Source organism: Macaca nemestrina, chromosome 1, assembly GCF_043159975.1.
Source record: "Macaca nemestrina isolate mMacNem1 chromosome 1, mMacNem.hap1, whole genome shotgun sequence".
NCBI lineage: Eukaryota > Metazoa > Chordata > Mammalia > Primates > Cercopithecidae > Macaca > Macaca nemestrina.
Window position 1 is genome coordinate 140,206,789 of NC_092125.1, and position 25,988 is coordinate 140,232,776.

Genomic DNA, 25,988 nt, shown 5'->3' on the forward strand with positions numbered 1-25,988 from the left:
GTATCTCTCTGTTCTCTGTATTCTTTCTACCTCTAACTTAACATGCCTGTCTACTTTCATAATTTAATCTGCTTTTTGGCAGAAGGCATAATTTAAACTGCTCTCAAGCATCTTCCCTTATTACTCATTTCTCATATTCCCACTCTTAAAGGTGAAGGTGGAGATGAGGGATGGGTGACAGCAGGTAGAGGAGGTTTGTGAACACTAGAGCTACTTTATAGAACACTTATCTATTCATGTACATACATTCACTTATCCTACACCACTAATATCATGAAATTAAAGAAAAAAAGAAAGAAAGATATGTAAACTACCTCTTTCTCTCTGAATTCAGAGCATTTCCTTTTACTTACTGATTTATTAAACAGGTTGAACAGTAATTATTTAATCTCCAGCTTCTGAAATCTGAAAATATGGTATCCAATAATGTACCCTAACAAAATACCATTGCAACAAAATTTGGGGGTCCTACAATTAATCATTTTTTTTTAGCAGAACAAGTAACTTATTTCTTCCTTAGATATTTTTATTCTAAAAAAAACACACACAAAATTTATAATACAATTTACCACCCTAACACATTATCATTTCCAGTATTCTCATCTTATCTGTTTCAATAGAGTCAAATTCACAACACACACTTTATGTACATAACAACAATAGAAACTTACAATTTTGTGCTATGGGCCAAACATTGTGTAGGCTCTTGATATATTTTGTTTAATCCTACAACTAACTTATAAATATACTATTTAGAGAGAAGAACTGAGGCTCAGACAAAGTAACTAACCCAAAGACCCTGAGAAAACATCAAGACTAGGATTCAAACCCCGATGTGCCAAAATCCATGCTCTCTCCACTACAAGATGCTTCATCAATACAACCTAGTATTTCTTCTATGAAAAGCATTTTTCACACAGCTAGTTTTCAAAATTGTTAAGTTCTAATAGCTGCATAGTATTACATCTAAAGAACCCCATTTACTTCATTATTACTCTACTCTCGGACATACAGGTTACCAACTGTTTTTCTTTCTTTGGAGGGGGGAATCTGTCTTTTGTATTTCTGCTATTTGTTTGTTTTGGTCTCTCATCCTCCTGCTTTGTTTGCTTCCTTTTATTTTTCCCCTCAGATAGGGTCTTGCTGTGTCATCCAGGCTGGAGTGCAGTGGCACAGTCACAGCTCACTGCAGCCTTGACTTCCCGAGCCCAAGCAATGCCCCCACCTCAGGCTCCCAAGTAACTGGAACCACGGGCGTGTGCCACCGTGCCTTTTTTTTTTTTTTTTTTGTAGAGACAGGATCTCCCTGGGTTGCCCAAGCTGGTCTCAAATTCCTAGGGTCAAGCAATCCTCCTGCCTCTGCCTCCCAAAGCACTGGGATTACAGACATAAGGCACTGAGCCCAGCTGTTTGCTTCTTGGTACACTTCATCGAAGGTGGTCTCCCATAGCTTCTGGGTTTATGGTTCCGGTCAGGAGAGCAACCAGATTAAGCCTGGGAACTCTCTGTGAAAATTTACAATTCCCTGGAAATGGAACGACAGCACCCCTAGGGTAGGTGCCTGACCTGACTCTCACTGTAACTACCTGGACTAATGAGGGAGAAGGCAATTCCTCAGAAAAGGGGGGTAGTGAGGTAGTGACCCAAGAAACAATCCCGAAGAAGCTGGGAATTAACTTTTACTTGTGTAATCAAACATATATATATATATATATATATATATATATTTTTTTTTTACCATCAAGTTTACAAGAACCTTCCTATAAAGCTTGGTAATCTTCTATAGTCTCCCTTACTCTAAATCCAATTGACTAGAAAGCCTTGGCCATTTCATCTTAGAAATACCAAATTTATTGTTGTTGTTAAAATAAAGCTCAGGAAACATTTTTCACCTAGTATTTTTTGAATTATTTCTTATGAATAAACTGCTAGAAATGAGTCTATTAGATAATTATAAACTTTTGCACTTAATGCAAATGCTAAACAACCAAAATAGAAATTTACACTGCCACCAGCAATGCAAGAGTATATCATTTCACAGAAACCAAAATAGCATTAGATGCTAAGATTTAAAACCCTCTTACATTTATGTAACAGTTATAACACGATATATTTTACCCTGTTGACTACTAATATTTTTATGTAAAATTTTTAAAAGAAACTCATTCGATAAATATAATTTATTAAGTTTTGAAATGTATTATTGGCAGGTTTCTTACAGGGAAGAAAACTACTAAACCCACTCCTCACTGAAATATGCCATAACGCAGGTTTCAGATTCATTTATTCATTTTTATAGCAACTACGAGTTTCATATGTGCTACTATCAGGGTGCTAAGAGTTAAATGACCAGGAGCAATCCTTTGTAATTCCAGGAACAGCAAAAGGAACCAGTGAAGAAAGAACAACCACAGAACATTAAACTGACATACTGGGTGCGGCACTTGTAGAACAGGAAAGGACCCCTCACACAACAACTTTCTATCTCTAGGTAACACTGGTTTTCTTCTTTTCTACCACTTTTAAAAGCAAAGAAGGAGAAGCAGAAAGGAGGAAGTGGACAAAAGGATGGACAGACCTATTACATTAAATCCACACAGGAAACTCCAAAACATCTTTCAAAGCTGAAAGAAATACATAGCTAATGGAAGGGGGGTAAAAAGCAGCATAACATGTTTCACTGCTATTACAGAGAGACCTATGTTTACAAAATAATGAAAAAAGAATAATTTTGTGTGTAGAGTAGTAAGATCTGCTCAATATTAGTAGTGTTGGAGATCTCCTATCCCTTTAAATCTTATGAGTCACACTTTTCTCTGGCTCCTCAATTTCAGATTCAAAACGTAATTTTAGTCCTTTAAACTAATCAGTCCAGAAACCATAAAAAGTTTCTCTAGAAAAACATTTTACCAGAGTAAAAGCTACTTAGTTCCCTACCTAAGCCCTGAGTACCAACTATACAGATGGTAATTAGAACATTTCCATTCCTTTACCAAAACTTTTTTATTCTTTAAGAAACACTAGGAGTAAAGTCAAGAACTAAAACACAGCAGAAATCTACCATAAAATTGAACTTGGTATTCAAATATAAAACCCAATCGTTAAATACTTTGGCAAGGTGTCTACCCTTTGGGGAGAAAATTTATCTCTTTTCTATGAGAATACAGAAAACACAGGTCTTAGTATAGGCCTATTAACCCAGCAAAAGGAAAACTAAAAGTAGGGCTTTAATGACAGCTAAAATACTCAGGTTTTCAGTAAACATTGGTAATTTTTAAAAGTACTTTGCATGAAAGAGGTACCTGGAAAAAACATCTATATTTAGCAGATGCTAAAAGCATGAAAATAATCATAGTTTCTAATAACAGAAATCATCACAAGAAGCATACCTATAACCAAACCAAGGCATACTTGTATACATTTTTACTGGCACACAAATATAGCCTCATTTTCCCATTTAAACATAAAAAACCCATAACTAAATGGTAATTTTAAACCACTCTTAACGAATATTTCTATTATTCTAAATCAGTTTTATATGTCCTAATTTCCCAAATCATCTGACAAACAGTATGCTCCCAATAAACACTTGCTTTCTACAAATATAAGCAAGTAACAGTTGAATTGAATACCAAACTGTTACTGAGATAAGATTAGTTACCAAAGATTTTTCTTCAAAGTTCTTAGAAGGGTCTTAATATAGCTTACAGGCATAAATTACTGATGTATCTGTCCTCTAGAGTATTCTTGTTCTTCTTATGGACTATAATAAAGACTATGCTGATTTTTTAACCTCTCCTCAGAAGTAATACTGAGTTACCTAAATACACTGTATTCAACAGACAACATCATAATATGACAAGTTGAAGAAAATCAAATTTTAATTTAAATCATGTTCAAGAGAAATAGTAGCACCTGCCTGTTTGAATGTCCTTCCAGAGAACCCAGGATTTAGAACTGTCTTCAAATATGATGAAGCAGCTCTGTTTCAATATGTTTATCTGCAATACAGAGAAATACTTAACGGTGATCTCTTAAAATTAAAAACATGAAGTTATATTAAGATTATTAAATGCTTACTGCAAAAACAGCAAAAGATACATTAAAGTAACTTGCCTTTTTGATAGTGCCAAGATAAAACAAGCCATCTGACCATCTAGCTAGGACATCCTGACCCTCTTCAAATTTACATGCTGGCTTTTTGGCTTTATGTCCATCCTGTAAAGACAGCTTGGTCAAGGATGTTGGGGTCTTTTGGTTTCGACGTAAAGGAGACCGCTTGTGGACCAGTGAATTACCTGCCCCTGTAGAGTCTCTGTTTAGAGAATAAAAGACCATATATAAGACTTACTTATAGAGCTTATTTTATACCAGTGGGATATTTTATATGTTAAAGTTTTTCATTTGTTAAAAACCTTAAGACAAAGAAAAATATAAAAAGTACCTCAAATCATAAATACTCTCCAAACAAAGCAGTTTAAAACAAAATGATAACAATTCTCAATATCCATTCATTGCCTACTCTAAGTGAGGCCAAGACTCAGCAAACACTCCAAGATAACACATTCAAGGCAGCTGTCATCAAAATAACAGCTTTATGTTGAGGTTCGCAGGCCATGGTCATGAGCAAATAATGTCTTGAATCTCAAGACTGGGTTTAGTTAAAGAATAAAAGTGAATTACATTTTAATCTCTTGATTATGCCACATGCAGTTAAGACACACTAACCAGTGACTTCAAGGGATAGCTAGGTGTTATTCATACTTTTCACACTCAAAGGAAGGGCAGTCAGGACCTTCTCCTTACAGGGAATCACTACTGAACTGAGCAAACATGCAGACTGAGAGTTTAAAAAAAAAAAAAAAAATTGATAACCAGCAATTTCATTAAATTATACACAAATAGGAAGTACACTATAAGGCCAGGTACGATGGCTCATGCCTGTAATCCCAGCACTTTGGGAGGCCGAGGCGGATCACCTGAGGCCAGGAGTTCAAGACCAGCCTAGCCAACATGGTGAAACCCTGTCTCTACTAAAAAATACAAAAAGTAGCCGGGCGTGGTGGTACACACCTGTGATCCCAGCTACTGGGGAGGCTGAGGCAGGAGAATCATTTGAACCCAGGAGGTGGAGGTTGCAGTGAGCTAAGATCCCACCACTGCACTCCAGCCTGGGCAACATAGCAAGACTCTTGTCTCAAAAAAAGAAAGGAAAGTACACTATAAGAGTACTTAAAGGCAAAAAAAAACAAAAAAAATTAAATACTGTGAAATTACATTATAACTTATGTATTAGACATTCCATAAACAGCAAAGCATACCACCATCAACTTTCTTAAAAGTAACAAAGCAGTGCTTGGTTTCACTCTTCCAAATTAGATTTTTCACTAATTAAACATACAGTGACATGTAAAACTAGATAGACAATAATTCTAAAAATAACATAAAAGTTTAGTAAAAATAAAATGAGCAGGAAAATTAAAGAAAAAAGTTTCAAAAAGTTCCTAAGTATTAGAAATATCTAATTTCAATACCTAAAAATACAGAAATTCTGGGAAACCCTGTCACATGCTAAAACACGGATGAACCCTGAAGACATTATGCTAAGTGAAATAAGCCAGACAAAATGGACAATTATTCCACTTATATGAGGTACCTAGACACTCAAAGTCATAGAGATGGAAAACAGAATGGCGACCAACTGCTAGGAAGAATGGGGAGCAGGGAGTTAGTGTTTAATGGGTATAGTGTTTCAGTTTGAAAGAAATAAATTTTAAAGATATCCAAAGAAATAACTGGTACCTTCCCAAATTTGCTGAAAAATATTATCTACACATCCAAGCAGCTCAACAAATTCCAAGTAGGATAAATGCAAAGAGATCTACACCCAGCCACATCATAGTAAAAATGCTGAAAGGCAAAAAAAAAAAAAATCTTGAAAGCAACAAGAGAAATACAATATATCACGTACAAGGAAACCCCAATAAGATTAACAGTTGACTTCTCATCAGAAACAATAAAGGCCAGAAGGCAGTGAGATGACATATTCAAAGTATGCAGGCTGCAGGGAATGGGTGCTGTCACCAGAGAATCTTATATCCAGCAAAACTATCTTTCAAAAATGAAGGTGAAATACACACTCCCAGATAAACAAAAACTGATTTTGTTATTAGCAGAGACATCTTACAATGAATACTATTATGACTGAAATCAATAAACCCAGAAAGAAATTCAAATACATGTATGTACACAAACACACACACACACCCAAAAGAACACCAACAAAAGTAATTATAAAATACAGCATAAATTCCCTCCAAAGCAAGTATACAAAACAACATGTACATAATTGTTAGACCCATAATATACAGAAATGTAATATATTTGGCAATAATAGCACAAAGGAAGTGTATAGGAGCAAAACTGTTTCAACTGTTTCAAAGAAATGACACAAGGCCAAGTGCAGCATGGCTCACGCCTGTAATCCCAGCACTTTGGGAGGCTGAGGCAGGAGGATTCCAAGTTCAAGAGTAGCCTGGGCAACACCGGGAGAATGTCTCTAAAAAAATTAAAAAATAAAAATTAGCCAGGCATTGTGGCATGTGCCTGTGGTCCCAGCTACTCAGGAGTCTGGGGTGAGAGGACTATATGAGGCTAGGAGGTCGAGACTGCAGTGAGCTGTGATTGTGCCACTGCACTCCAGAGAGAACCTGTCAAAAGAAAAGAAGAAAAGAAAACAGAAAAATGGAAGGAAGAATGGACACAAGATGCTAACTTGAATTCACAGGAACAAACAAAAAAAAAGGTAAATAAGGTAAATACAAAACATAGATTGTCACTTCAAGAAAATACCTGCCTTATACAGAACTCAGTGGCTGTTTCAAGTAAAAATAGGGTTCCATGAAAAAGCTGCTAGTTCAGCTGGCAACTCAAACAATGGCACAAGTGCCTTATGCCATTTCTACTTTATCACACATATTAAAAACCTGGCCGGCACAGTGGCTCATGCCTGTAATTCCAGCATTTTGGAAGGCCGAGGCAGGTGAATCACTTGAGGCCAGGAGTTCAAGACAAGCCTGGCCAACATAGTGAAACCCCCTATCTCTACTAAAAATACAAAGTTAGCCAGGCGTGGTGGCACGTGCCTATAATCCCAGCTACTCAGGAGGCTGAGGCAGGAGAACTGCTTGAGCCTGGAAGGCGGACACTGCAGTGAGCCAAGATCACACCACTGCACTCCAGCCTAGGCAACAGGGCAAAACTACATCTCAAAAAAAAAAAAAAAAAAAAAAAATTCTTAAGTGAAATAAGGTTTGGGGGTATATGTGTACATATATACACACATATATATACACACACACATACATATGTGTGTGTGTGTGTTTATGTTTTTTACTGTTAGTACACAACGAAGAATACAAGTACAGTTAGATGCCACTGCCTTGATTCATGCTAAGGCACAAAGCAATTTTATCTAACATTGTTTTTCTGTACCACAGTGAGTTGTGAGGAGAAGGCACTTTCGGTAGTGTAATTAGAGGGGTTAAAAAGTTTAAATGTTTGACAAGATCAGTGCAAGAGAACATAAGTAAAAATGCAGGAAGAATCACAATGAATTCTCTATCATCAGGGATGCTCAAGGAGAGGGTAATACACCTCTTTCTCCAGACTTTTGAAACAGTTTAATGCCTTCACAGTATGGGAATAACTCTATTAGCCATCAACTTTGAAAAAAGCTTTAAGGGGCAGGGTGCAGTGGCTCACACCTGTAATCCCAGCACTTTGGGAGGCCGAGGCGGGCAGATCACCTGAGGTCAGGAGTTCGAGACCAGCCTGACCAACATGGAGAAACCCCGTCTCTACTAAAAACACAAAATTAGCCTGGCGTGGTAGCGCATGTATGTAATCCCAGCTACCCAGGAGGCTGAGGCAGGAGAATCTCTGGAACCCAGGAGGTGGAGGTTGCAGTGAGCTGACATCACACCATTGCACTCCGGCCTGGGCAACAAGAGCAAAACTCTGTCTCAAAAAAACAACAACAACAAAAAAGCTAAGTTCAGTGTTCACTTGACGGATTTTGCCTCCCTTCAGTTAAAAAAAAAAAAAAAAAATAGCCAAAGCCTGAACAATAATTAATCATGGGTGAAAAATGACCTCAGTAGAATGCCATGGCAGGTCTCTGTTAAGACCTAGAATCTTCCAGCTCCAAAGTAGAAACTGTACAAAAATAAAAATTGCAAACATTCCCAGTTCCATACGCTTTGCAATTACTTCAATAAATAATCCCCTTTTCTCAGGATAGTAAGGTCTGTCTCTGTCTTAGTCTCCACCGTACTACTCCCACTGCATAGCACATCCTCAGGTCATAAGGTATAAAACATTTTTTTATTTTTCTATCTCCTTGTGTTTATGCTTTGCTTCTCCTAATATTTCTGGTGTGCTGTGTCTCAAATGAGACCTAACCTAATTATAGTTACCCTTGATTCCTTATGCCCCCTTCCTACCACCTCCTCATTTTTTCCCTCCCATTCACAGCCAAACCCCCAGGAAAAAACTACTGAGATTACCAAGTACCTAATCCTACATTAAACATTCAACATATTCATGGCCAGGCATGGTGGCTCACGCCTGTAATTCCAGCACTTTGGGAGGCCAGGACAGGCGGATCACGAGGTCAGGAATTTGAGACCAGTTTGGCCAACATGGCAAAATCCCGTCTCTACTAAAAATACAAAAATTAGCTGGGCGTGGTGGTGGGCACCTGTAATCCCAGCTACTCAGGAGGCTGAGGCAGGAGAACTGCTTGAATCCGGGAGGCGGAGGTTGCAGTACCCGAGATCACACCATTGCACTCCAGCCTGAGCGACAAGAGCAAGACTCTGGTCTCAAAAAAAAAAACAAAAAAAACAAAACAAAAAAAAAAAAACCGCACAACATTCAACATATTCATTCACAAATCATTTTTGGGTCCCTATTATGAGCCACATACTGTGCCAGGCACTAGATATATAGAGGCAATTTAATACTCAGAGCACTGCTTTAGAGATATTTTTGCAGATTAGATTTTACAGATCCTTTTTACATGAGGAAACTGCAACTGCAAGACAGATTATAACTTGATGAAGTTTACTATAGGATACAAACCAGAGCCAGCATTCAATAAATCTTCTCTCTGAGGACCCTCCCATTAGCATTCAACTATGCTTAAAAACTTGCAAGGATCTTGGGGGTCAGGGGTAGAATAAAATTCTCTTGATTCTTTGTGGTCCCTTTCCACCACTTCCTCCTCTTTCCTTCCATTCACAAGCAAATCTCCAGGGTAAATTTATACACACTTAACGTCTACACTCCTACAGTCTCCTCCCCTTTTCAGTCTTCAGCCCACTTCAACCCACCAACCTCCCCCAAAACAAGGAATGTCTGTCTCTTATTCACACTTGTATCCTCAATCTCTGCATAGGGCATGACACAAAAATGGTAGAAGGATTATGCAGAATTTACAAAGTTCAAGTCAAGAAACGCCTATATTTAAGGAGTTACATTTTTTATCTAACCAATATTTAAGGAGTTTAACTTTTCATCTTTATCTACTTTTTTTTTTTTGAGATGGAGTCTTGCTCTGTCGCCAGGCTGGAGTGCAGTGGCGTGATCTCGGCTCACTGCAACCTCCACCTCCTGGGTTCAAGCGATTCTTGTGCCTCAGCCTCCCGGGTAGCTGGGATTACAGGTGCATGCCACCACGCCCAGGTAATTTTTGTATTTTAATAGAGACAGGGCTTCACCATGTTGGCCAGAATGGTCTCGATCTCCTGACCTTGTGATCTGCCTGACTCGGCCTCCCAGAGTGCTGGGATTACAGACCTGAGCCACGGCACCCGGGATACATTTTTAATCTAAAGCACAAATCATCTGTTTTGCTTTAAGTAAAAAATAGACTCTACTTTCATTCACATTTAAGACAAATACACATCAACCTTTTACCCACATAAACATAAATCCTATATAAAACTGCATTAATAGAGAGATCATTTGTGCCAGGCATGGTGGCTCACACCTTTAATCCTAGCATTTTGGGAGGCTGAGGCAGGAGGATCACTTGAGCCTAGGAATTTGAGACCAGCCTGGGCAACATAGAGAGACCTTGTCTCTACAAAAAAAAAAATTATCTGGGTGTAGTGGCACACGCTGTGGTCCCAGCTACTCAGGAGGCTGAGGTGGGAGGATCACTTGAGCCCAGGAGGTTGAGGCTTCAGTGAGCCATGATTTCATCAATGCACTCCAGCCTAGACAACAGAGCAAGACCCTGTAACAAAAACCAAAAAATACACACATAAATAACTTGTAAAAGCATTATCGTCTTTTAAAATTTCTCTGTCCAAAAAAACTTACAGAAAACAAAGCAAGAAAAGAGTACATTACCCATAATGCCACAACTCAAATATATGTAGGATAAACATCATTGTACATTTTCCTCTCCTAAGGGTTTTCCTCTATGCAGTTTCCCCCATCCCATTATTGTCACTGATACTTCCCTCTTTGCTAGAAGACCTTTATTAGAAGCCCAATTAATTTTTCTAATTTTAGAATTTATTATTTCCTTTCTGATTACAAAGGTAAACATGCTGATGTTAGAATAATATAGAAACATATAGTTAAAAGTGAAAATTCTCCATGCAATCTCCCCCCACAAAAAAAGTTAATCTCCTGATTTTTCTTATTTGTACTACATATCTATAATTCATATAAATGTTTTTAATAAAATACAGGATATTATATATATTGTTCTATAAATTTTCTCACATAACAATGTATCTTGAACAATGTGATTTCCACCTGTTATGTAAATATAAAATAAAAGCACATAAAATAATCTTTGCATCAGCTGCTAAACTGCTTTCCAACCATTACCCAATGGAGGAACATTTAGGATGTTTCCAACATTTTACCATTACCCAATGGAGGAACATTTAGGGTGTTTTCAATGTTTTAACACAAGCAGTAATATACAGCTCATTCTTCTACATTCCCAACTACTATATAGGATAAATAATAAAGATAATTACTATATATATAACATACTATGTATATTTTTCCTTTTTATAATAGAAAATTACAAATGTAGACAAAACAAGTATAATGAATCAGCAACTAACATCCAGTTTCAATTATAATTTCTTTTTTTTTTTTTTCTTGAGACAGTCTCACTGTGTCACCCAGGCTGAAGTGCAGCAGTGCGATCTCGGCTCACTGCAACCTCTGCCTCCCGGGTTCAAGCAATTCTCCTGCCTCAGCCTCCCAAGTAGCTGAGACTACAGGTGCCCGCCACCATGCCCGGCTAATTTCTTTTGTAGTTTTTGCAAAGACAGGGTTTCACTATGTTGACCAGGCTGGTCTTGTACTCCTGACCTTGTGATTTGCCCACCAAAGTGCTGGGATTACAGGTGTGAGCCACCGCACCTGGCCCATATACTCTCATGGCTAATATTATTTCATTTATATACCCATATCCCACCATCCTCATATTATGTGTATTTTTAAATATCATAGGTATTGTCAAATTATTCTCCCAAAAGGTACCACCAACTCACACTGTCACTACACCTTCACCAACAGGAAGAATTATCAGTTTTTTGCTTTTTGACAACACACACTCTATTTCTGTCTACATCTCTATTAGTAGTAGTAAAAAAGCATGTTTCTCATAGGTTTGTTAACAATTTTTTTTCTGAGACAGGGTCTCTCTCTGTCACCCAGGCTGAAGTGCAGTGGTGCAATCATGGGTCACTGCAGCCTCAATCTCCTGGGCTCAAGGGATCCTCCCACTTCAGTCTCCCAAGCAGCTGGGACTATAGGCACACACCATGCCACCATGCCCACCTGATTTTTTTTTATTATTATTTTTAGCAGGAATGGGAGCAGGTCTCAAACTCCTGAGCTCAAGTAATCCCTCTGCTCTGGCCTCCCAAAGTTCTGGGATTATAAGCATGAGCCACCATGCCCGGCCTATTAACAATTTCTAAGTCTTCTGGAAACTGCAGTTGATGTTCTTTGCCCATTTTTAAATGAAATGTTAATCTTTTCATAATTTTGAAGAGCATCTTATATGTTACAACCCTTTCTTACACATATTACAAACATTTTTCTGAGTTCATATACTAAAGTGCCATGAGAAACAGACTTTTTGATTGGGGGATCAGTACTCCTTCTGGGTACTCAGTTGACTGTGGTCAGTAGCTACAAAGCTATATCCCTCATCTCACCTCAAAAGTAGCTACAAAGCTATATCCCTCATCTCACCTCATCTCAGATACAAACTGCCTCTCCTGTTTAAGCAGTCAGGGATTGAGGGGAGGGAGAAAGAGGTAGTCATTATACAACGGGCAGTTTAACAAAGTAAAAAGTTTTATGGAGATGGCTCAATGTATTTAATATCACTGAACTGTACACTGAAAATTGGTTAAGATGGGCCAGGCATTGTTGCTCACACCTGTAACTCCAGCTCTTTGGGAGGCCAAGGCAGGAGGGCTGCTTGAGGCCAGGAGTTCAAGACCAGCCTAAGTAACACAGGATTCAGGCTCTAAAAAAAATTAATTTATTTGAAATTAGCCAGATGTAGTGGGATGTGCCTATAGTCCCAGCTACTTAGGAAGCTGAGAAGGGAGAACTGCGTGAGCCTGGGAGGTCAAGGCTGCAGTGAGCTGTGACTGCACCACTGCATTCCAGCCTGGGTAACAGGGAGACCCTATCTCAAAAAAAAAAAAAAAAAAAAAAAAAAAAAGACCAGCCTAAGCAACATGGCAAGACCACATTTCTACAAAAAATTTTTTAAAAATTTGCCAGGCGAGATGGCACATGCCTGCAGGATCACTTGGGCTCAGGAGTTCAAGACTGCAGTGAGCTAGAATCACATCACTGCACTCCAGCCTGGGCAATAGAGACCTTATCGCCTTAAAAAAAAAAAAAAAGGTTAAGATCGTAAATTTTGTTATATGTATTTTACCCCAGTAAAAAGATTAGGAGAGAGGGCCCATAGTCACTACCACTGGATCACTGCTAGTGATATATCTTGAAAGAGACTGCCTGGACAAATAAGTTTCTTCCCTTGAGACCAAGTGTTCAAGCCAGTAACTCTTGGTTTACTACCCCAGAATAAATAAGACCTTGATTCAAGAACTTGAAAACTGGATGTTTAATTCAAAACGAGTGTGGCTTAGGGAAAACGGATTAATTCTTCCCAATCCATTCCTCAATTTGCTCTTCTAGTGAACTAAATAAAAAACTATCTGAATTCTTAGGTGCCATCTTTCCCCTGCCCACAATTTCTTCCCTTCCTCAGGAAAAGTAGCAAGTATGTGGGTCAATCACACGTAAAGGATATAATATAACCTAAGAAAAGTGCTATTTTTGGTGAAAACTTTCATACAGATATGGTCAAATTCGTGAGGTCAAACAGGGCCAAAGTAAGGCCCAGGTATAAAGGAAGCAACAGGTAAGCTGCTTAAGCTTGGCACTGCATTAAAGCTATGAAGAAGGAATTCTCTTTTATCTCTTGAGACAGGTATGTAAAATGAAGCCTGAAACTGGTTGCCTTCTTTCTGGTTGAGGTTTCCCTGAAAGTAGAATGTCAAAGAGAACCAGGATTGAACTTAAAGGACAGAAAGCATAAAGCAAGCAGCTTAAAGCCGGCTCTACTCTACTTCTTAGTTCTAGAAACAATACAAACAGCTGGGCGCTGTGGCTCATGCCTGTAATCCCAGCACTTTGGTAGGCCGAGGCGGGCAGATCACGAGGTCAGGAGATCAAGAACATCCTAGCTAACACACAGTGAAACCCCGTCTCTACTGAAAATACAAAAAACTTAGCCAGGCATGGTGGCTAAGGCACGAGAATGGTGTGAATCCGGGAGGCAGAGCCTGCAATGAGCCAAGATCATGCCACTGCACTCCAGTGTGGGCGACAGACCGAGACTCTGTCTCAAAAAAAAAAAAAAAAAAATACAAACATAATGCTACATACATGGCTTTTTAGAAAAATAGCAACCAGTATAGAAAAAAATTAAGGTGAAAATCAATAGTTCCTCACTCCACCACTTCTAATATTCTAGTCTTACTCTCAGAGGCAAGCAGTTTTTTTTTTTTTAACTCTTTCAACAATGTCTTCTGAAGGTACCCTCATATTTACAAATAATGTGTTTATACTTCTCTTTTTAAATTGATCGACTTCAAATCTGACTTCCTGCTATTGAAGGTGACAACTCACATCTTATGCCAACTCCTATTTCCTACCTCCTATCCTCTACAAATCTTATTATTTTCACTAAATCAGTAAGTTTACTTATTGTACAATGCGCAAATATTGGTCACTGCAAAGATAAGTGGTGTACCCTTATTAAATATCCTTTCTTATTTGCTTTCAATTTTTCCCAAAATTGCTTAATATATACCTTTGTTGCCTCCTGTTTCAAACTGTCAATGATAATTTCAAATCTTTTTTCCACATGTAACTCCTGCTTCTAAAGTTCTCCATGTTCCTGTGCCAATCTAGAATGACTATCCTCTAAGCCTTGCCCTTGTCATCTTGGAAGATCCCCCTTGTCACTCTGCTTTCTAGATCCCATATTCTTTTGCTGTAGCAGTGGCTTACAATAGAAGGCTGTATATGTATATCTATTTCAACCCCATCCTCCCAATTGACCAATACTTTCCCAGATACAGAATTTAATGTTGAAAATAATCTTCCCTCAGAAGTTTGATAATATTCCTCTACTACACTCAGCATTCACAATGAAAAATCTGATGCCACTCTGACTTTTACTCCTTTATAGGTTACCATTTTTCCCTCAGAAAGTTTCTAGGATCTTCCTTTATCTTTAATGTCTTAAAATTTCATAATGATGTATCTAGGCATAAGGTGTTCTTTCAATCATCCTGTCCAGCCCTTGGTAAATCCTTTGTTTTTCTGTTTATCTTAGACTCTCCTTTGATGCAGCAGGCTTTCCTCAACTATTTAGTGGTCCTTAGTTGTCCACTGACAGTTAAGATTGAGGTTATATAAACCTACATGGGATCTCTTTACATGTGATTCAGGATTTGTAGAGAGATGAGCTTTGCCTTAGTGTGATCAGATAGGGAGGCAACACTTAGACTGATAAACTCTGCCAAAATATGGAGGTCTTTCTTCAGGACCTTATCAATGTAAAAACCCACTCTATATCCTTTACCTGAGGGGCTAGACAACTGGGTATAGGTGGGTAGTGTCCATCTGTTTACGATATAGACAAACATCCCCCCCTTACCATCTGTAAATGTTATCCTCTCATTCCTCACCTTGCTGGAACCCATGGTCAGGGGTTACTGAGACTAGTGGCTCAAAATCAGCAGATACCCTAGTTTTACAACTGCGCAACAATGGGAAGAAACACATTCATTAGAGAACAAAGTTAAAATTTTGAAACCATTACAGTAGGTATTAAGTATCATAAATACTGCAAATAAACTATATTACAAATTACAGACCAACTGACTTGGAATCCCAATTCCTATTTGTAATGGTTCATATGCAAAAATGCAGCCTTCTTATAAACAACCAATATATACACATTTGTCTCCTAACCTACTGACAACTTATATTTGAAAACTGGTATCTCAGTGTATACTTTAATTAATCAGAACATGTGAACCAACCAAAACATCCATACCTCAAATCATTTTATAATAAGAGTCCAATGAGAGTTAAGGAAAACATGATTATTTTATTTAAACTCAATGGCTCTGGTCATTCAACAAATACACAATGCCTGCTATATGCCAGGTACCATGCCAGGTGTTAAGAGAGACAAATGTGGAAAGATACAGTACATACCACCAAGGAACATAGCCTTTGTAGAGAAACACATGTGCATACCAAAAATCTATATGCAGTGTAATTCCTATAATGAATAAACACAAGAAGAATAATATCTAATCTGTCCAGGAGCAAAAGGCAAGGACAGACAAAACTTCGTCAAGACTTAGCTTTTTAACTACAGACTTAAAGGATGAGTAGTAGTTTCAGAGATGAACCTAAGAGAGGATTTCATAAGCCTGGGGAACATATGTAAAGGCACAAAGTCATGAGACAACACACACTTTTCTAGGAACAAAACTGCAGTATAACTGCAGCTCAAATTAGAGAGAAAGTGGCATAGATAACACTGAATAAATGAAAAAAGACCATGCTATAAGAGTAGAGACATTGCCTCTTTGTCTTATTTACGTTACACATCCCCTGTACCTGGCACACACACATTCTCAATACTGACTGAATAAACAAACGCTATGCAAAAGAGAGAAAAAGATGGGAACCCAAATAAATCCGCAAAAATCTATTAATAAGAAAAGGGCCAGGCGTGGTGGTTCACGCCTGTAATCCCAGCACTGTGGGAGGCTGAGGTGGGCAGATCATTTAAGGTCAGGAGCTCAAGACCAGCTTGGACAACAAGGTGAAACCCCGTCACTACTAAAAATACAAAAAGTAACTGGGCATGGGGGCGTGCACCTGTAATCCCAGCTACTCAGGAGGCTGAGGCACAAGAATTGCTTGAACCTGCGAGGCGGAGGTTGCAGTGAGCTGAGATCGCACCACTGCGCTTCTGCCTGGGCAACAGAGTGAGATTCCATCTCAAAAAAACAGAAAGGAAAAACCTGAAATCAGGCCATGAAGAAACTGGAATTTTAAAACATCCCTGGATAGTAGGGTTTTAAGTAATCTAGTTTACATACTTTATATTTTCCAAGTTTTTAAAAATAATCATGGCATCACTCTTATAACAATAAATAATTTAAAAGTAAAACAGACAGACATTAAGAATTAACTTTATGTGGTGTCGAGAGCAAAGGAGAAATTCAGAACAACTCCCAAGTTTTTAACTTGGGAAATTGGGAGGATGGTATGGGGGAAATTAGGAGGAAAGCAGTAGCGAGTTTAAATCACCTCTTTCATCTAAGAAAAGATGTCTGCTAGGCAAAATATTTATAAAAACTGACCATATACTGATCTATAAAGCAAGTCTGAACAAATTTTAAGCTACAAAATCACACAGCATATATTTTATTACTACAATGCCATTAGATTCCAAAATCAATAAAAAGATAACTTAAATGTTTGGAAACCAAGACCTACACTTTTAGGCCAGGCGCAGTAGCTCAGGCCTGTAATCCCAGCACCTTGGGAGGCCAAGGTGAGAAGACCATTTGAGCTCAGGAGTTCGAGACCAGCCTAGGCAACATGGCAAAACCGCATCTCTACAAAAAATTAAAAATTAGCCAGGCATGATGGTGCACGTCCGTAGGCCCAGCTACTCAGGAGGCTGAGGCAGGAGGATCAACTGAGCCCAAGAGATTAAGGCTGCAGTGAGACATGATCACACCACTGCACTCCAGCGTGGGAAGCTGACCGAGACCCTGTCTCAAAAAAAAAAAAAAAAAAAAAAGAAAACATACACTTTTAAATAATCCATGGGCCAAAGAAGAAATCATGACAGAAATTAGCAAGTATTCGAAGTTGAACAACAAAAAGCACATATTAAAAACTTGTGGGATGCAGCTAAAGCAGTAGTTGGAGAGGTAAGTCTCAAAATATATCTAATAGAAAAGAAAAAAAAAGTTAATGAATTGAGTAGCTATCTCATGTTGAAGGGATAAAAAAGAAAATAAGCCCCCAAAAAGTATAAAAATAAAAGAACAGAAATTAACACAGGGGAAAAAACAACAACAAAAGCATACGACAGAACAAATGGCAACAAAAGCTGTTCCTCTGAAAAAACTAATAAAATTGGAAAATATTTGGGAAAGACTATTCATGAAGTCTAGAAAGCAGCTGGCGATTAAGATCCACAGCTCAGTAGGACTTTGCTGTATTAAGATAGGAGAGTAAAGATTTACTTGTTCCTTCTTATGACAAAACAAAGAGAAAAGAAAAAATTAAAACACACTCCATCTTCAACCATACATGTTCCACGTTCACGTTACATGTGAAATTCTAAATCACAATATATGAAGACGGAAGGCAGATGGAAGAATGAATGCTTGTAAAATAAGGAAGAAAATTAAACATAAGTGTCAGCTGAAAGAACAATGAGGAATAAGAAGTAAATCCATTGCTCTGCAGAACCTCAAAAGACTAAAGAATTGTTGACACAAGACTCAAAAGACAGAGGTCAAGTGGGAGCATTAAGAATGGAGAAATAGACCGGGTGCACTGGCTCACGCCTGCAATCCCAGCACTTTGGGAGGCCAAAGCAGGCGGATCACAAGGTCAGGAGTTTAAGACCAGCCTGGCCAATATGGTGAAACCCCATCTCACTAAAAATACAAGAATTAGCTGGGTGTGGTGACGTGCACCTGAAGTCCCAGCTACTCGGGAGGCTGAAGCAGAAGAATCGCTTGAACCCGGGAGGTGAATGTTGCACTGAGCTGAGATCACACCACTGCACTCCAGCCTGGGCGACAGAGCAAGACTCCGTCTCGAAAAAAAAGAATGGAGAAATAGGCAGGGTAGCTCACGCCTGTAATCCCAGTCAGTACTTTGGGAGGCCAATGTGGGCGGATCACTTGTGGTCAGGAGTTCGAGACCATCCTGGCCAATATGGTGAAATCCAGTCTCTACTAAAAATATAAAAACTAGCTGGACATAGTGGTGGATTCCTGTAATCCCAGCTACTTGGGAGGCTGAGGCAGGAGAATCGCTTGAACCCAGGAGGCAGAGGTTGCAGTGGGCCAAGATTGCACCATTGCATTCCAGCCTCGGCAACAAGAGCTAAACTCCATCTCAAAAATAAAATACAATTAAAAAGAATGGAGAAATACGTACAAGTTGGTGTAAAAGGACACTTGGAAGCCAGACGAGGATCACTTGAGGCAAGAAGTTCGCAACCAGCCTGGTCAATAAGGAGACCCCACCACTACAAAAAAAATTTTTTTTAATTACTCAGGCATGGTGGCATGCACCTGTAGTCCCAGCTTCTCAGCTACTCAGAACACTTACGTGGGAGGATCCCTTGAGCCCAGGAGTTTGAGGCGGCAGTGAGCTATAATCACAGTGAGCTATATAATTCAGCCACTCCATTCCAGCCTGGATAATAGAGCAAGACCATGTCTCAAAAAAAAAAAAAAAAAAAAAAAGACACTTGGAATCCCCAAGTCACATCTCCTACCCTGTACATCCCATCAGAATATGGAACGTTTATTCTTTCAAGGAATTGAATCAAGGGAAATACAAGGCACAGAGAGGGGAATAGGTAAGGCGCCAGCTGAAAATAGAGGTAAATTTTCTCTATAAATATATTCAAGCCAATAAATGAAAAAGAAAATGAATGTTTTAAATCACCATTTTGCAACATCTAATGAATAAACAGATCTATGCACTGAGCATGAGTAGCTGCTAAGACCACAGCAAGAGAAACATTACATGCTTTCTGACAGGACAACACACAGCACATGTGAAATAGTCTTGCCCACCCCACCCCCAAAAAGGCAAACCTGAACCTGGTAAGCCTCTAGATCTAGACATCAATTTACAGTAAATGCAGAGAAACATGTTCAACTACACAATGGGGATGCAACAGCAAAATACAGGTTAGGAAATGTACATGACAAATGACCTGGTTTCTCCCACAAATAAACTGCACAGAAAAAAAGAGGCAAGATCTAAGATAGAACCTGTAATTGAAAAAAATCTTAAAACATGTATTTTGAAACTAGCAAAATAAACTATAATCTTCAAAATGCACATCTGAATAATAAGACTACAAAGAAAAAATAATCACCATAAAAGTCAGGATGGAGATTATCTGGGAGATGAAAGGGTTGCAATGTGGGTTTCCGCATTAGCTGGCAACGTTCCATTTTTGACCCTGGGGTGATTACAAAAGTATTCACCTTATATAACAAAGATAGAAAATAAGAGAAGACAGATTAAGAAAATCAGAGGATCAAGCAGAAATAGCCACACGTGAAAACAGAAAAACAGTGGAGAAAAAATTATCAAAGTAGAAGAAAACATCCCAGTACTGAAAGACAGAAGTAACCAGATTGAAAAGGCCACAAGTGTCCAGCAAACTGAATAAAAAAGACTTGTTTCAAGAAAAACAAGGATAAAGATACTACACTGAAAAAGAGATAAAAGGGCAACTAACAAGGGACTGAGAATAATAATCATTATAGCAATATTACAAGTCAGAGGACAGTGAAGTATTCACTTATCTGAGTGAAAAATAAATTCTGGGTGAAAATCAACTTTATAACCAGCCAAATTATCGATCAAGGGACTAAAAAGAGTAAGTAAAGCTGGGCAACAGTGGCACACTCCTGTACTCCCAGCTACTCCAGAGGCTGAGGCAGGAGGATTGCTTGAGCCTGGTTCAGGGCTGTAGTGTACTATGATCATGACTGTGAATAGCCACCACACTCCACCCTGGGCAACACAGAGAGACCCTATCTCTAAAATGCATTTTTAAAAAAAGAGAGAGTGTGTGTGTGTGAGTGAAAATTAGAACTTTTTCAGCCATATAGTCTTTAAGGATTTATCCCCCAAGCACACTTTATTTGAGCTTAATAAAGCTAAACGGAGTAAACCAAATAAAAGGCAGGCATGGAATGCAAGGTATGTCACACAGAAGAGAAGAGAAAGGAATTCCCAGGATGATGGTAAAGGAAAGCCCCAACAACTTCCATGCAGCAGGCCTAGAGAACCAGTCCAAATTAAAGCAGAACTCCAGAAGAGCTCCAGGAGGGTATCTCTAAGAAAAATAAACGGCACTGATAAATTATATAACAGATTGACATTGTGGAAAAGTGCACTGTGAGACATTTTGTGGAACAACTGAAGATACATGAAGATTTTAACATTCAAAGAAAACTAGGCAAACTTTGTTTTTTAATGAGGCAATTTTTAAACATAGTTGTATAAGAAAAAAATGTAAATCTAGAAATAACAGCTAACAAGTGTTTGACACTATTCTAAATTCTTTTTTTTTTTTGAGAGTCTTGCTCTGTCACCCAGACTAGAGTGCAGTGGCATGATGTTGGCTCCAGACTGGAGTGCAGTGGCGTAATGCTGGCTCACTGCAACCTCTGCTTCCCGGGTTCAAGGAATTATCCTGCCTCAGTCTCCCAAGTAGCTGGGATTACAGGCGTGTGCCACCACACCCAGCTAATTTTTTCTATTTTTGGTAGAGACGGGGTTTCACCATGTAAGCCAGGATGATCTCGATCTCCTGACCTCGTGATTTGCCCGCCTTGGCCTCCCAAAGTGCTGGGATTACAGGTGTGAGCCACCACACCTGGCCTCTAAATTCTTTACAAGCATTAACTAACCCTCACAACTACTTTGTGGTACCATATTCTATGTGGTTCTTCATATGTAAACAATTTTTATATACTCACAAATGAAAACAGTTTATGTGTTTTATATAACTATATTGAAAGAATGAGGAGAGGAGCAATGAATTTCTTTCTCATCTAACATTATGTTTATAGAGAAAGTTTTCTCTATAACATTATGTTTCATCTAACATGTTATACAGAATATATTTATAGAGAAAGCTTACCCCCTTACTCCTCTCCTCATTCATTCTCATCTAACATTATAAAACAATATAAAATTGATGAATCTAAATGCAGTGCGATTTTATTTAGAGATATAAAGAATTAGCTAACAGTTAAAAGTTATTGCCTCTAGGAGTGGGAAGGGGTGGAGGAAACAGACAAGAAACTACATTGTTTTGGTAAAAAGCCTTTTAATTTCAAAATTATCTGATGTTTTAAACTCTTAGCAAGTAGCTTGCCATTGAATATTCCAAATTTACTTTTTAAAAGACAGAAAATGATAAAAGCAGTGAAGACAAACCCTTGGTAACATCAACATCCATGGCAGTGCTTCAAAAGGATATTCTCTGAAATACTAGTTCTAAAGAACATTAATAGTTGGTATGTGAAAAAACTGTTTCAATAACCAATTAATATCCTCAGAGATCTGAGAAAATATTGCATCTATGAAATAATGACCTCTGAGAAATAGAATTATAGCCAAAATAAAAATTTCAAGAGGAAAAAAAACCAATGATAGGTAATAAGAGAAAACAGATTAAGACAACCAGAGGCTCAATCTAAGACATCCAATGTATGAAAACAGAAAAAAGGTGGGGAAAAATTATCAAAGAAAAAGTAGAAGAAAACATCCCAGTAACCAGGCAAACTGTGGGGCTTTTCACAAAAGGACTTCTTGGAGATTTTAATATGTTAAGAAATACTTTATAGTTTTCTCTGACATGAGACAACAGAAACTCCACACTCCCTTTCCTTAAAATAGCTCAAGAAACAACTGTTTAAAACAGTGGTTCTCAACTCAAGTCCATAAACCAGTATTGATCTACAGCAAAGTAAGAAAAGCAAGAACAATGTATTCAGTATTTAAGTTAGTTGACTTAAAAGACCACTCTGTATTTTGAGGGCATATCCTTCTTATATTCTTAAATGTAAGTATCTTTTATGCAGTAATGGCGGTCACAGTTTAAAACATTCTTTTTTTTTTTTTCTCTTCTTTTTGGGACGGAGTCTCGCTCTGTCGCCCAGGCTGGAGTGCAGTGGCCGGATCTCAGCTCACTGCAAGCTCCGCCTCCCGGGTTTATGCCATTCTCCTGCCTCAGCCTCCGGAGTAGCTGGGACTACAGGCGACCGCCACCTCGCCCAGCTATTTTTTTGTATTTTTTTAGTAGAGACGGGGTTTCACCGTGTTAGCCAGGATGGTCTCGATCTCCTGACCTCATGATCCGCCCGTCTCGGCCTCCCAAAGTGCTGGGATTATAGGTTAAAACATTCTTACTTTCTAAAATGAAACGTTGGCAATCTTGTCAGTACACTATCTCCACCCCACCAAAGAGTTAATGGTTCATGAAAGGTAAGTACAGGAATCTCTGGAAAACTCTTATTTGAAAGATGGACAAACAACTCCAGAGGGGCTAAACACAGTGGCTGTCGCCTATAATCCCAGCACTTTGGGAGGTTGAAGTGGGAGGACTGCTTGAGGCCAGAAGTTTGAGAACTAGTCTAGGTAACATGCAAGATCTTGTATTGCCAAGTTTTAAAAATGTTTTAAATACAAAATTAAAAATGCTTTTTTATAAAAGAATCCTGAGGAAAAGAAGTCACCAGAGAAATATAAAGATAACCCAGAGAGTAAAATATTACCAAAAAAATGAGAAAATACAACTAAGTAGTAGTATACCAGATGTACCAGACAGATTAAGTAAAATGAGTAATAAAAACTGTTTATTGAATATAACGATTCAAATGTCACATATGAGTACTGACTTCAAACGCCAGACTGCATGGGGTTTAGAAGTGAGGTCTAATAGGCTGAGTTTAGCTGATTCTAAAAGTTCAGCTCCTCAAAAAGGTCAAAAAAGTTTTAGGGGCAAAAATAACGTAACCAAGAATATTCACATTCCAACAATCCTACTCTCTTACTTTCATAAACTGATGATTAAACCTGAATCTTCTGTGTAAAAGATATATTAAAAGTACAATCAGTCAGGCGCGGTGGCTCATGCCTCTAATCCCAGCACTTTGGGAGGCCAAGGCAGGCAGATCACCTTAGGTCAGGAGTTTGAGACCTGCCTGGCCAGCATAGAGAAATCCCCATCTCTACTAAAAATACAAAAATTGGCCAGCCATGGTGGCTCATGCGTGTAATCCCAACACTTTGGGAGGCCAAGGCGGGCAGATCACCTGAGGTCAGGAGTTCGAGACCCACCTGGCCAACATGGAGAAACGCCCATCTCTACTAAAAATACAAAAATTGGCCAGGTATGGTGGCTCACACCTATAATCCCAGCACTTTGGGAGGCCGAGGCGGGAGGATCACGAGGTCAGGAGATAGAGACCATTCTGGCTAACACGGTGAAACCCCGTCTCTACTAAAAACACAAAAAATTAGCCGGGTGTGGTGGCGGGCGACTGTAGTCCCAGCTACTCAGGAGGCTGAGGCAAGAGTATGGCATGAACCCGGGAGGCGGAGCTTGCAGTGAGCCAAGATCATGCCATCGCACTCCAGCCTGGGGGACAGAGCAAAACTCCATCGTGAAAAAAAAAAAAAAAATTAGGCAGGCGTGGTGGTGCACACCTGTGATCCCAGCTACTCTGGAGGCTAAGGCAGGAGAATCGCTTGAACCCGGGAGGCACAGGTTGCAGTAAGCCAAGATCGCGCCACTGCACTCCAGCCTGGGTGATACAGTGAGACTCCATCTTTAAAAAGAAAAGAAAAAAAAAGTACAATCAAGCTATTAATACTTTGGAGGCTAAGACAGGAATATTGCTTGAGGCTAGGAGTTCAAGACCAGCCTGGGCATCATAACAAGACCCCCCCCACACACACACAATCTCTAAAACAATGAAAAAATTAAGCCAGGCATAGTGGTGAGAGCGTGTAGTCCCAACTACTTGGGAGGCTGAAGTGTGACAATAGCCTGGGCCCAGGAGTACGAAAGCTACAGTGATACAGTGAACTATGAGAGCTGTGATTGCATCACTGCACTCGAGAGGCTCCATCTCTCTCTGTTTTTTTTTTTTTTAAGGCAGAATCAATTTCTAGAAATTTACAGTCTAATAACTCCATGTAAACAAGTGGAACGTGCATTTTGAATTACAATTGAAAATAAACATTTTGCTCATCACTGGAACTCTAAAACTTTTCAAGGTATGGCATAAAGTAGGGACTTAAAAATCTCTCTTGAATACACTAATCAAAGTCCGTATTTATCAATACACATACTAGTAAGTAAATCCTCCATTTATCAAGCAAATATCACTATCCTATAAAAGCACATATTCTATTACACAGAGCCCCAAATTTATTTATGTATTTATCTAGAATTAAAAAGCCAAAAAAGCCTTATAAATTGTACTTAATTTCACCTCATTTGAAAATTGCAACTAAAAGCAGAGGCAAATTCTCCTCCCCAACCTCAAGTTCAGCCTGAGCCCCCTAGAATTAAAAATAGCTTAACCACCTAACAGGTCAGACAATGAACACAGGTGTTTACAATTTCAGTGAGTGTGGCTTTAGTACTCTTCATGAAATTACAGAAAATATTTTTTAAATATCTTAAAATGTATGATAAAAAGTCAGTTTTATAGAACACCTTTGTATGTTTGTGTTTCTACCAAAAGCATGTATTTCTGTGATCACAAAAATACTTTTATAAACTATAAAAAATACAGATCTTAAGTTTTTTTAAAAAAATTGTAAATGAGGTCGGGTATGGTGGCTCATGCCTGTAATCCCAGCACTTCACACTGGTAGGCCGAGGCGGGCAGATCGCTTGAGGTCAGGAGTTCCATACCAGCCTGGCCAATGTGGTGAAACCCCATCTCTACCAAAAAACACAAAAATTAGCCAGGCACGTTGGCACACAGCTGTAATCCCAGCTACTTGGGTGGCTGAGACACGAGAACTGCTTGAACCCAGGAGGCAGAGGTTGCAGTGAGCTGAGATCGCATCACTGCATTCACGCCTGGGCAAGAAAGTGAGATTCCATTTCAAAAAAAAAATTGTAAATGACACTGTCAAATATATCAAGTATTTTGAAAATGGCAAATACCAAACATTTAGAAACAGTAATAGATTTCAAAAATATACCTGATTTCTTTTAAAGCCAATATGACAATCGGTAAAATCTTTACATCACAATATCCAAAGCCATCTAAATTATTTGTGTAAAAGGAATCCTTGATATTATCTCACATATACAATGAATAACAAAGAAAGGTTAACTACAGACTTAAAACACCAAAACCAACAAGGCCAATAATACACATAAAAAACAGAAAAATGTGAATTAAGTACAGGTATATACATTCATGTTCGAGTCCAGAATTTATAAAGTTGATTACACTACACAAAATGAGCCTCCACTAACAATTCAGTCAAGGATGAACTGGAAAGTTCAGCGT

The 25,988-nt window shown here is 38.6% G+C and overlaps 1 protein-coding gene across 2 annotated transcripts in view; it reads right to left on the minus strand.

Moving 5' to 3' along the window:
- The window catches only part of LOC105485397 (metal response element binding transcription factor 2), a 58,799-nt gene that overhangs the window by 24,281 nt on the left and 8,530 nt on the right, over positions 1-25,988 (minus strand). Inside the window, exons 2-4 of one of the 2 annotated variants that reach the window (XM_011747725.2) lie at positions 4,299-4,315; positions 4,117-4,218; positions 3,920-4,001 (exon numbers count right to left, since the gene is read on the minus strand). Coding sequence is in view for 1 of the 2 variants with exons in the window: in XM_011747724.2 (XP_011746026.1) it covers positions 3,920-4,001; positions 4,117-4,315 (281 nt within the window). In the remaining variant the exon portion in view is untranslated. Of the gene's footprint in view, positions 1-3,919; positions 4,002-4,116; positions 4,316-25,988 lie in introns of both variants that reach the window. The other variant, XM_011747724.2, reaches the window with a different exon arrangement.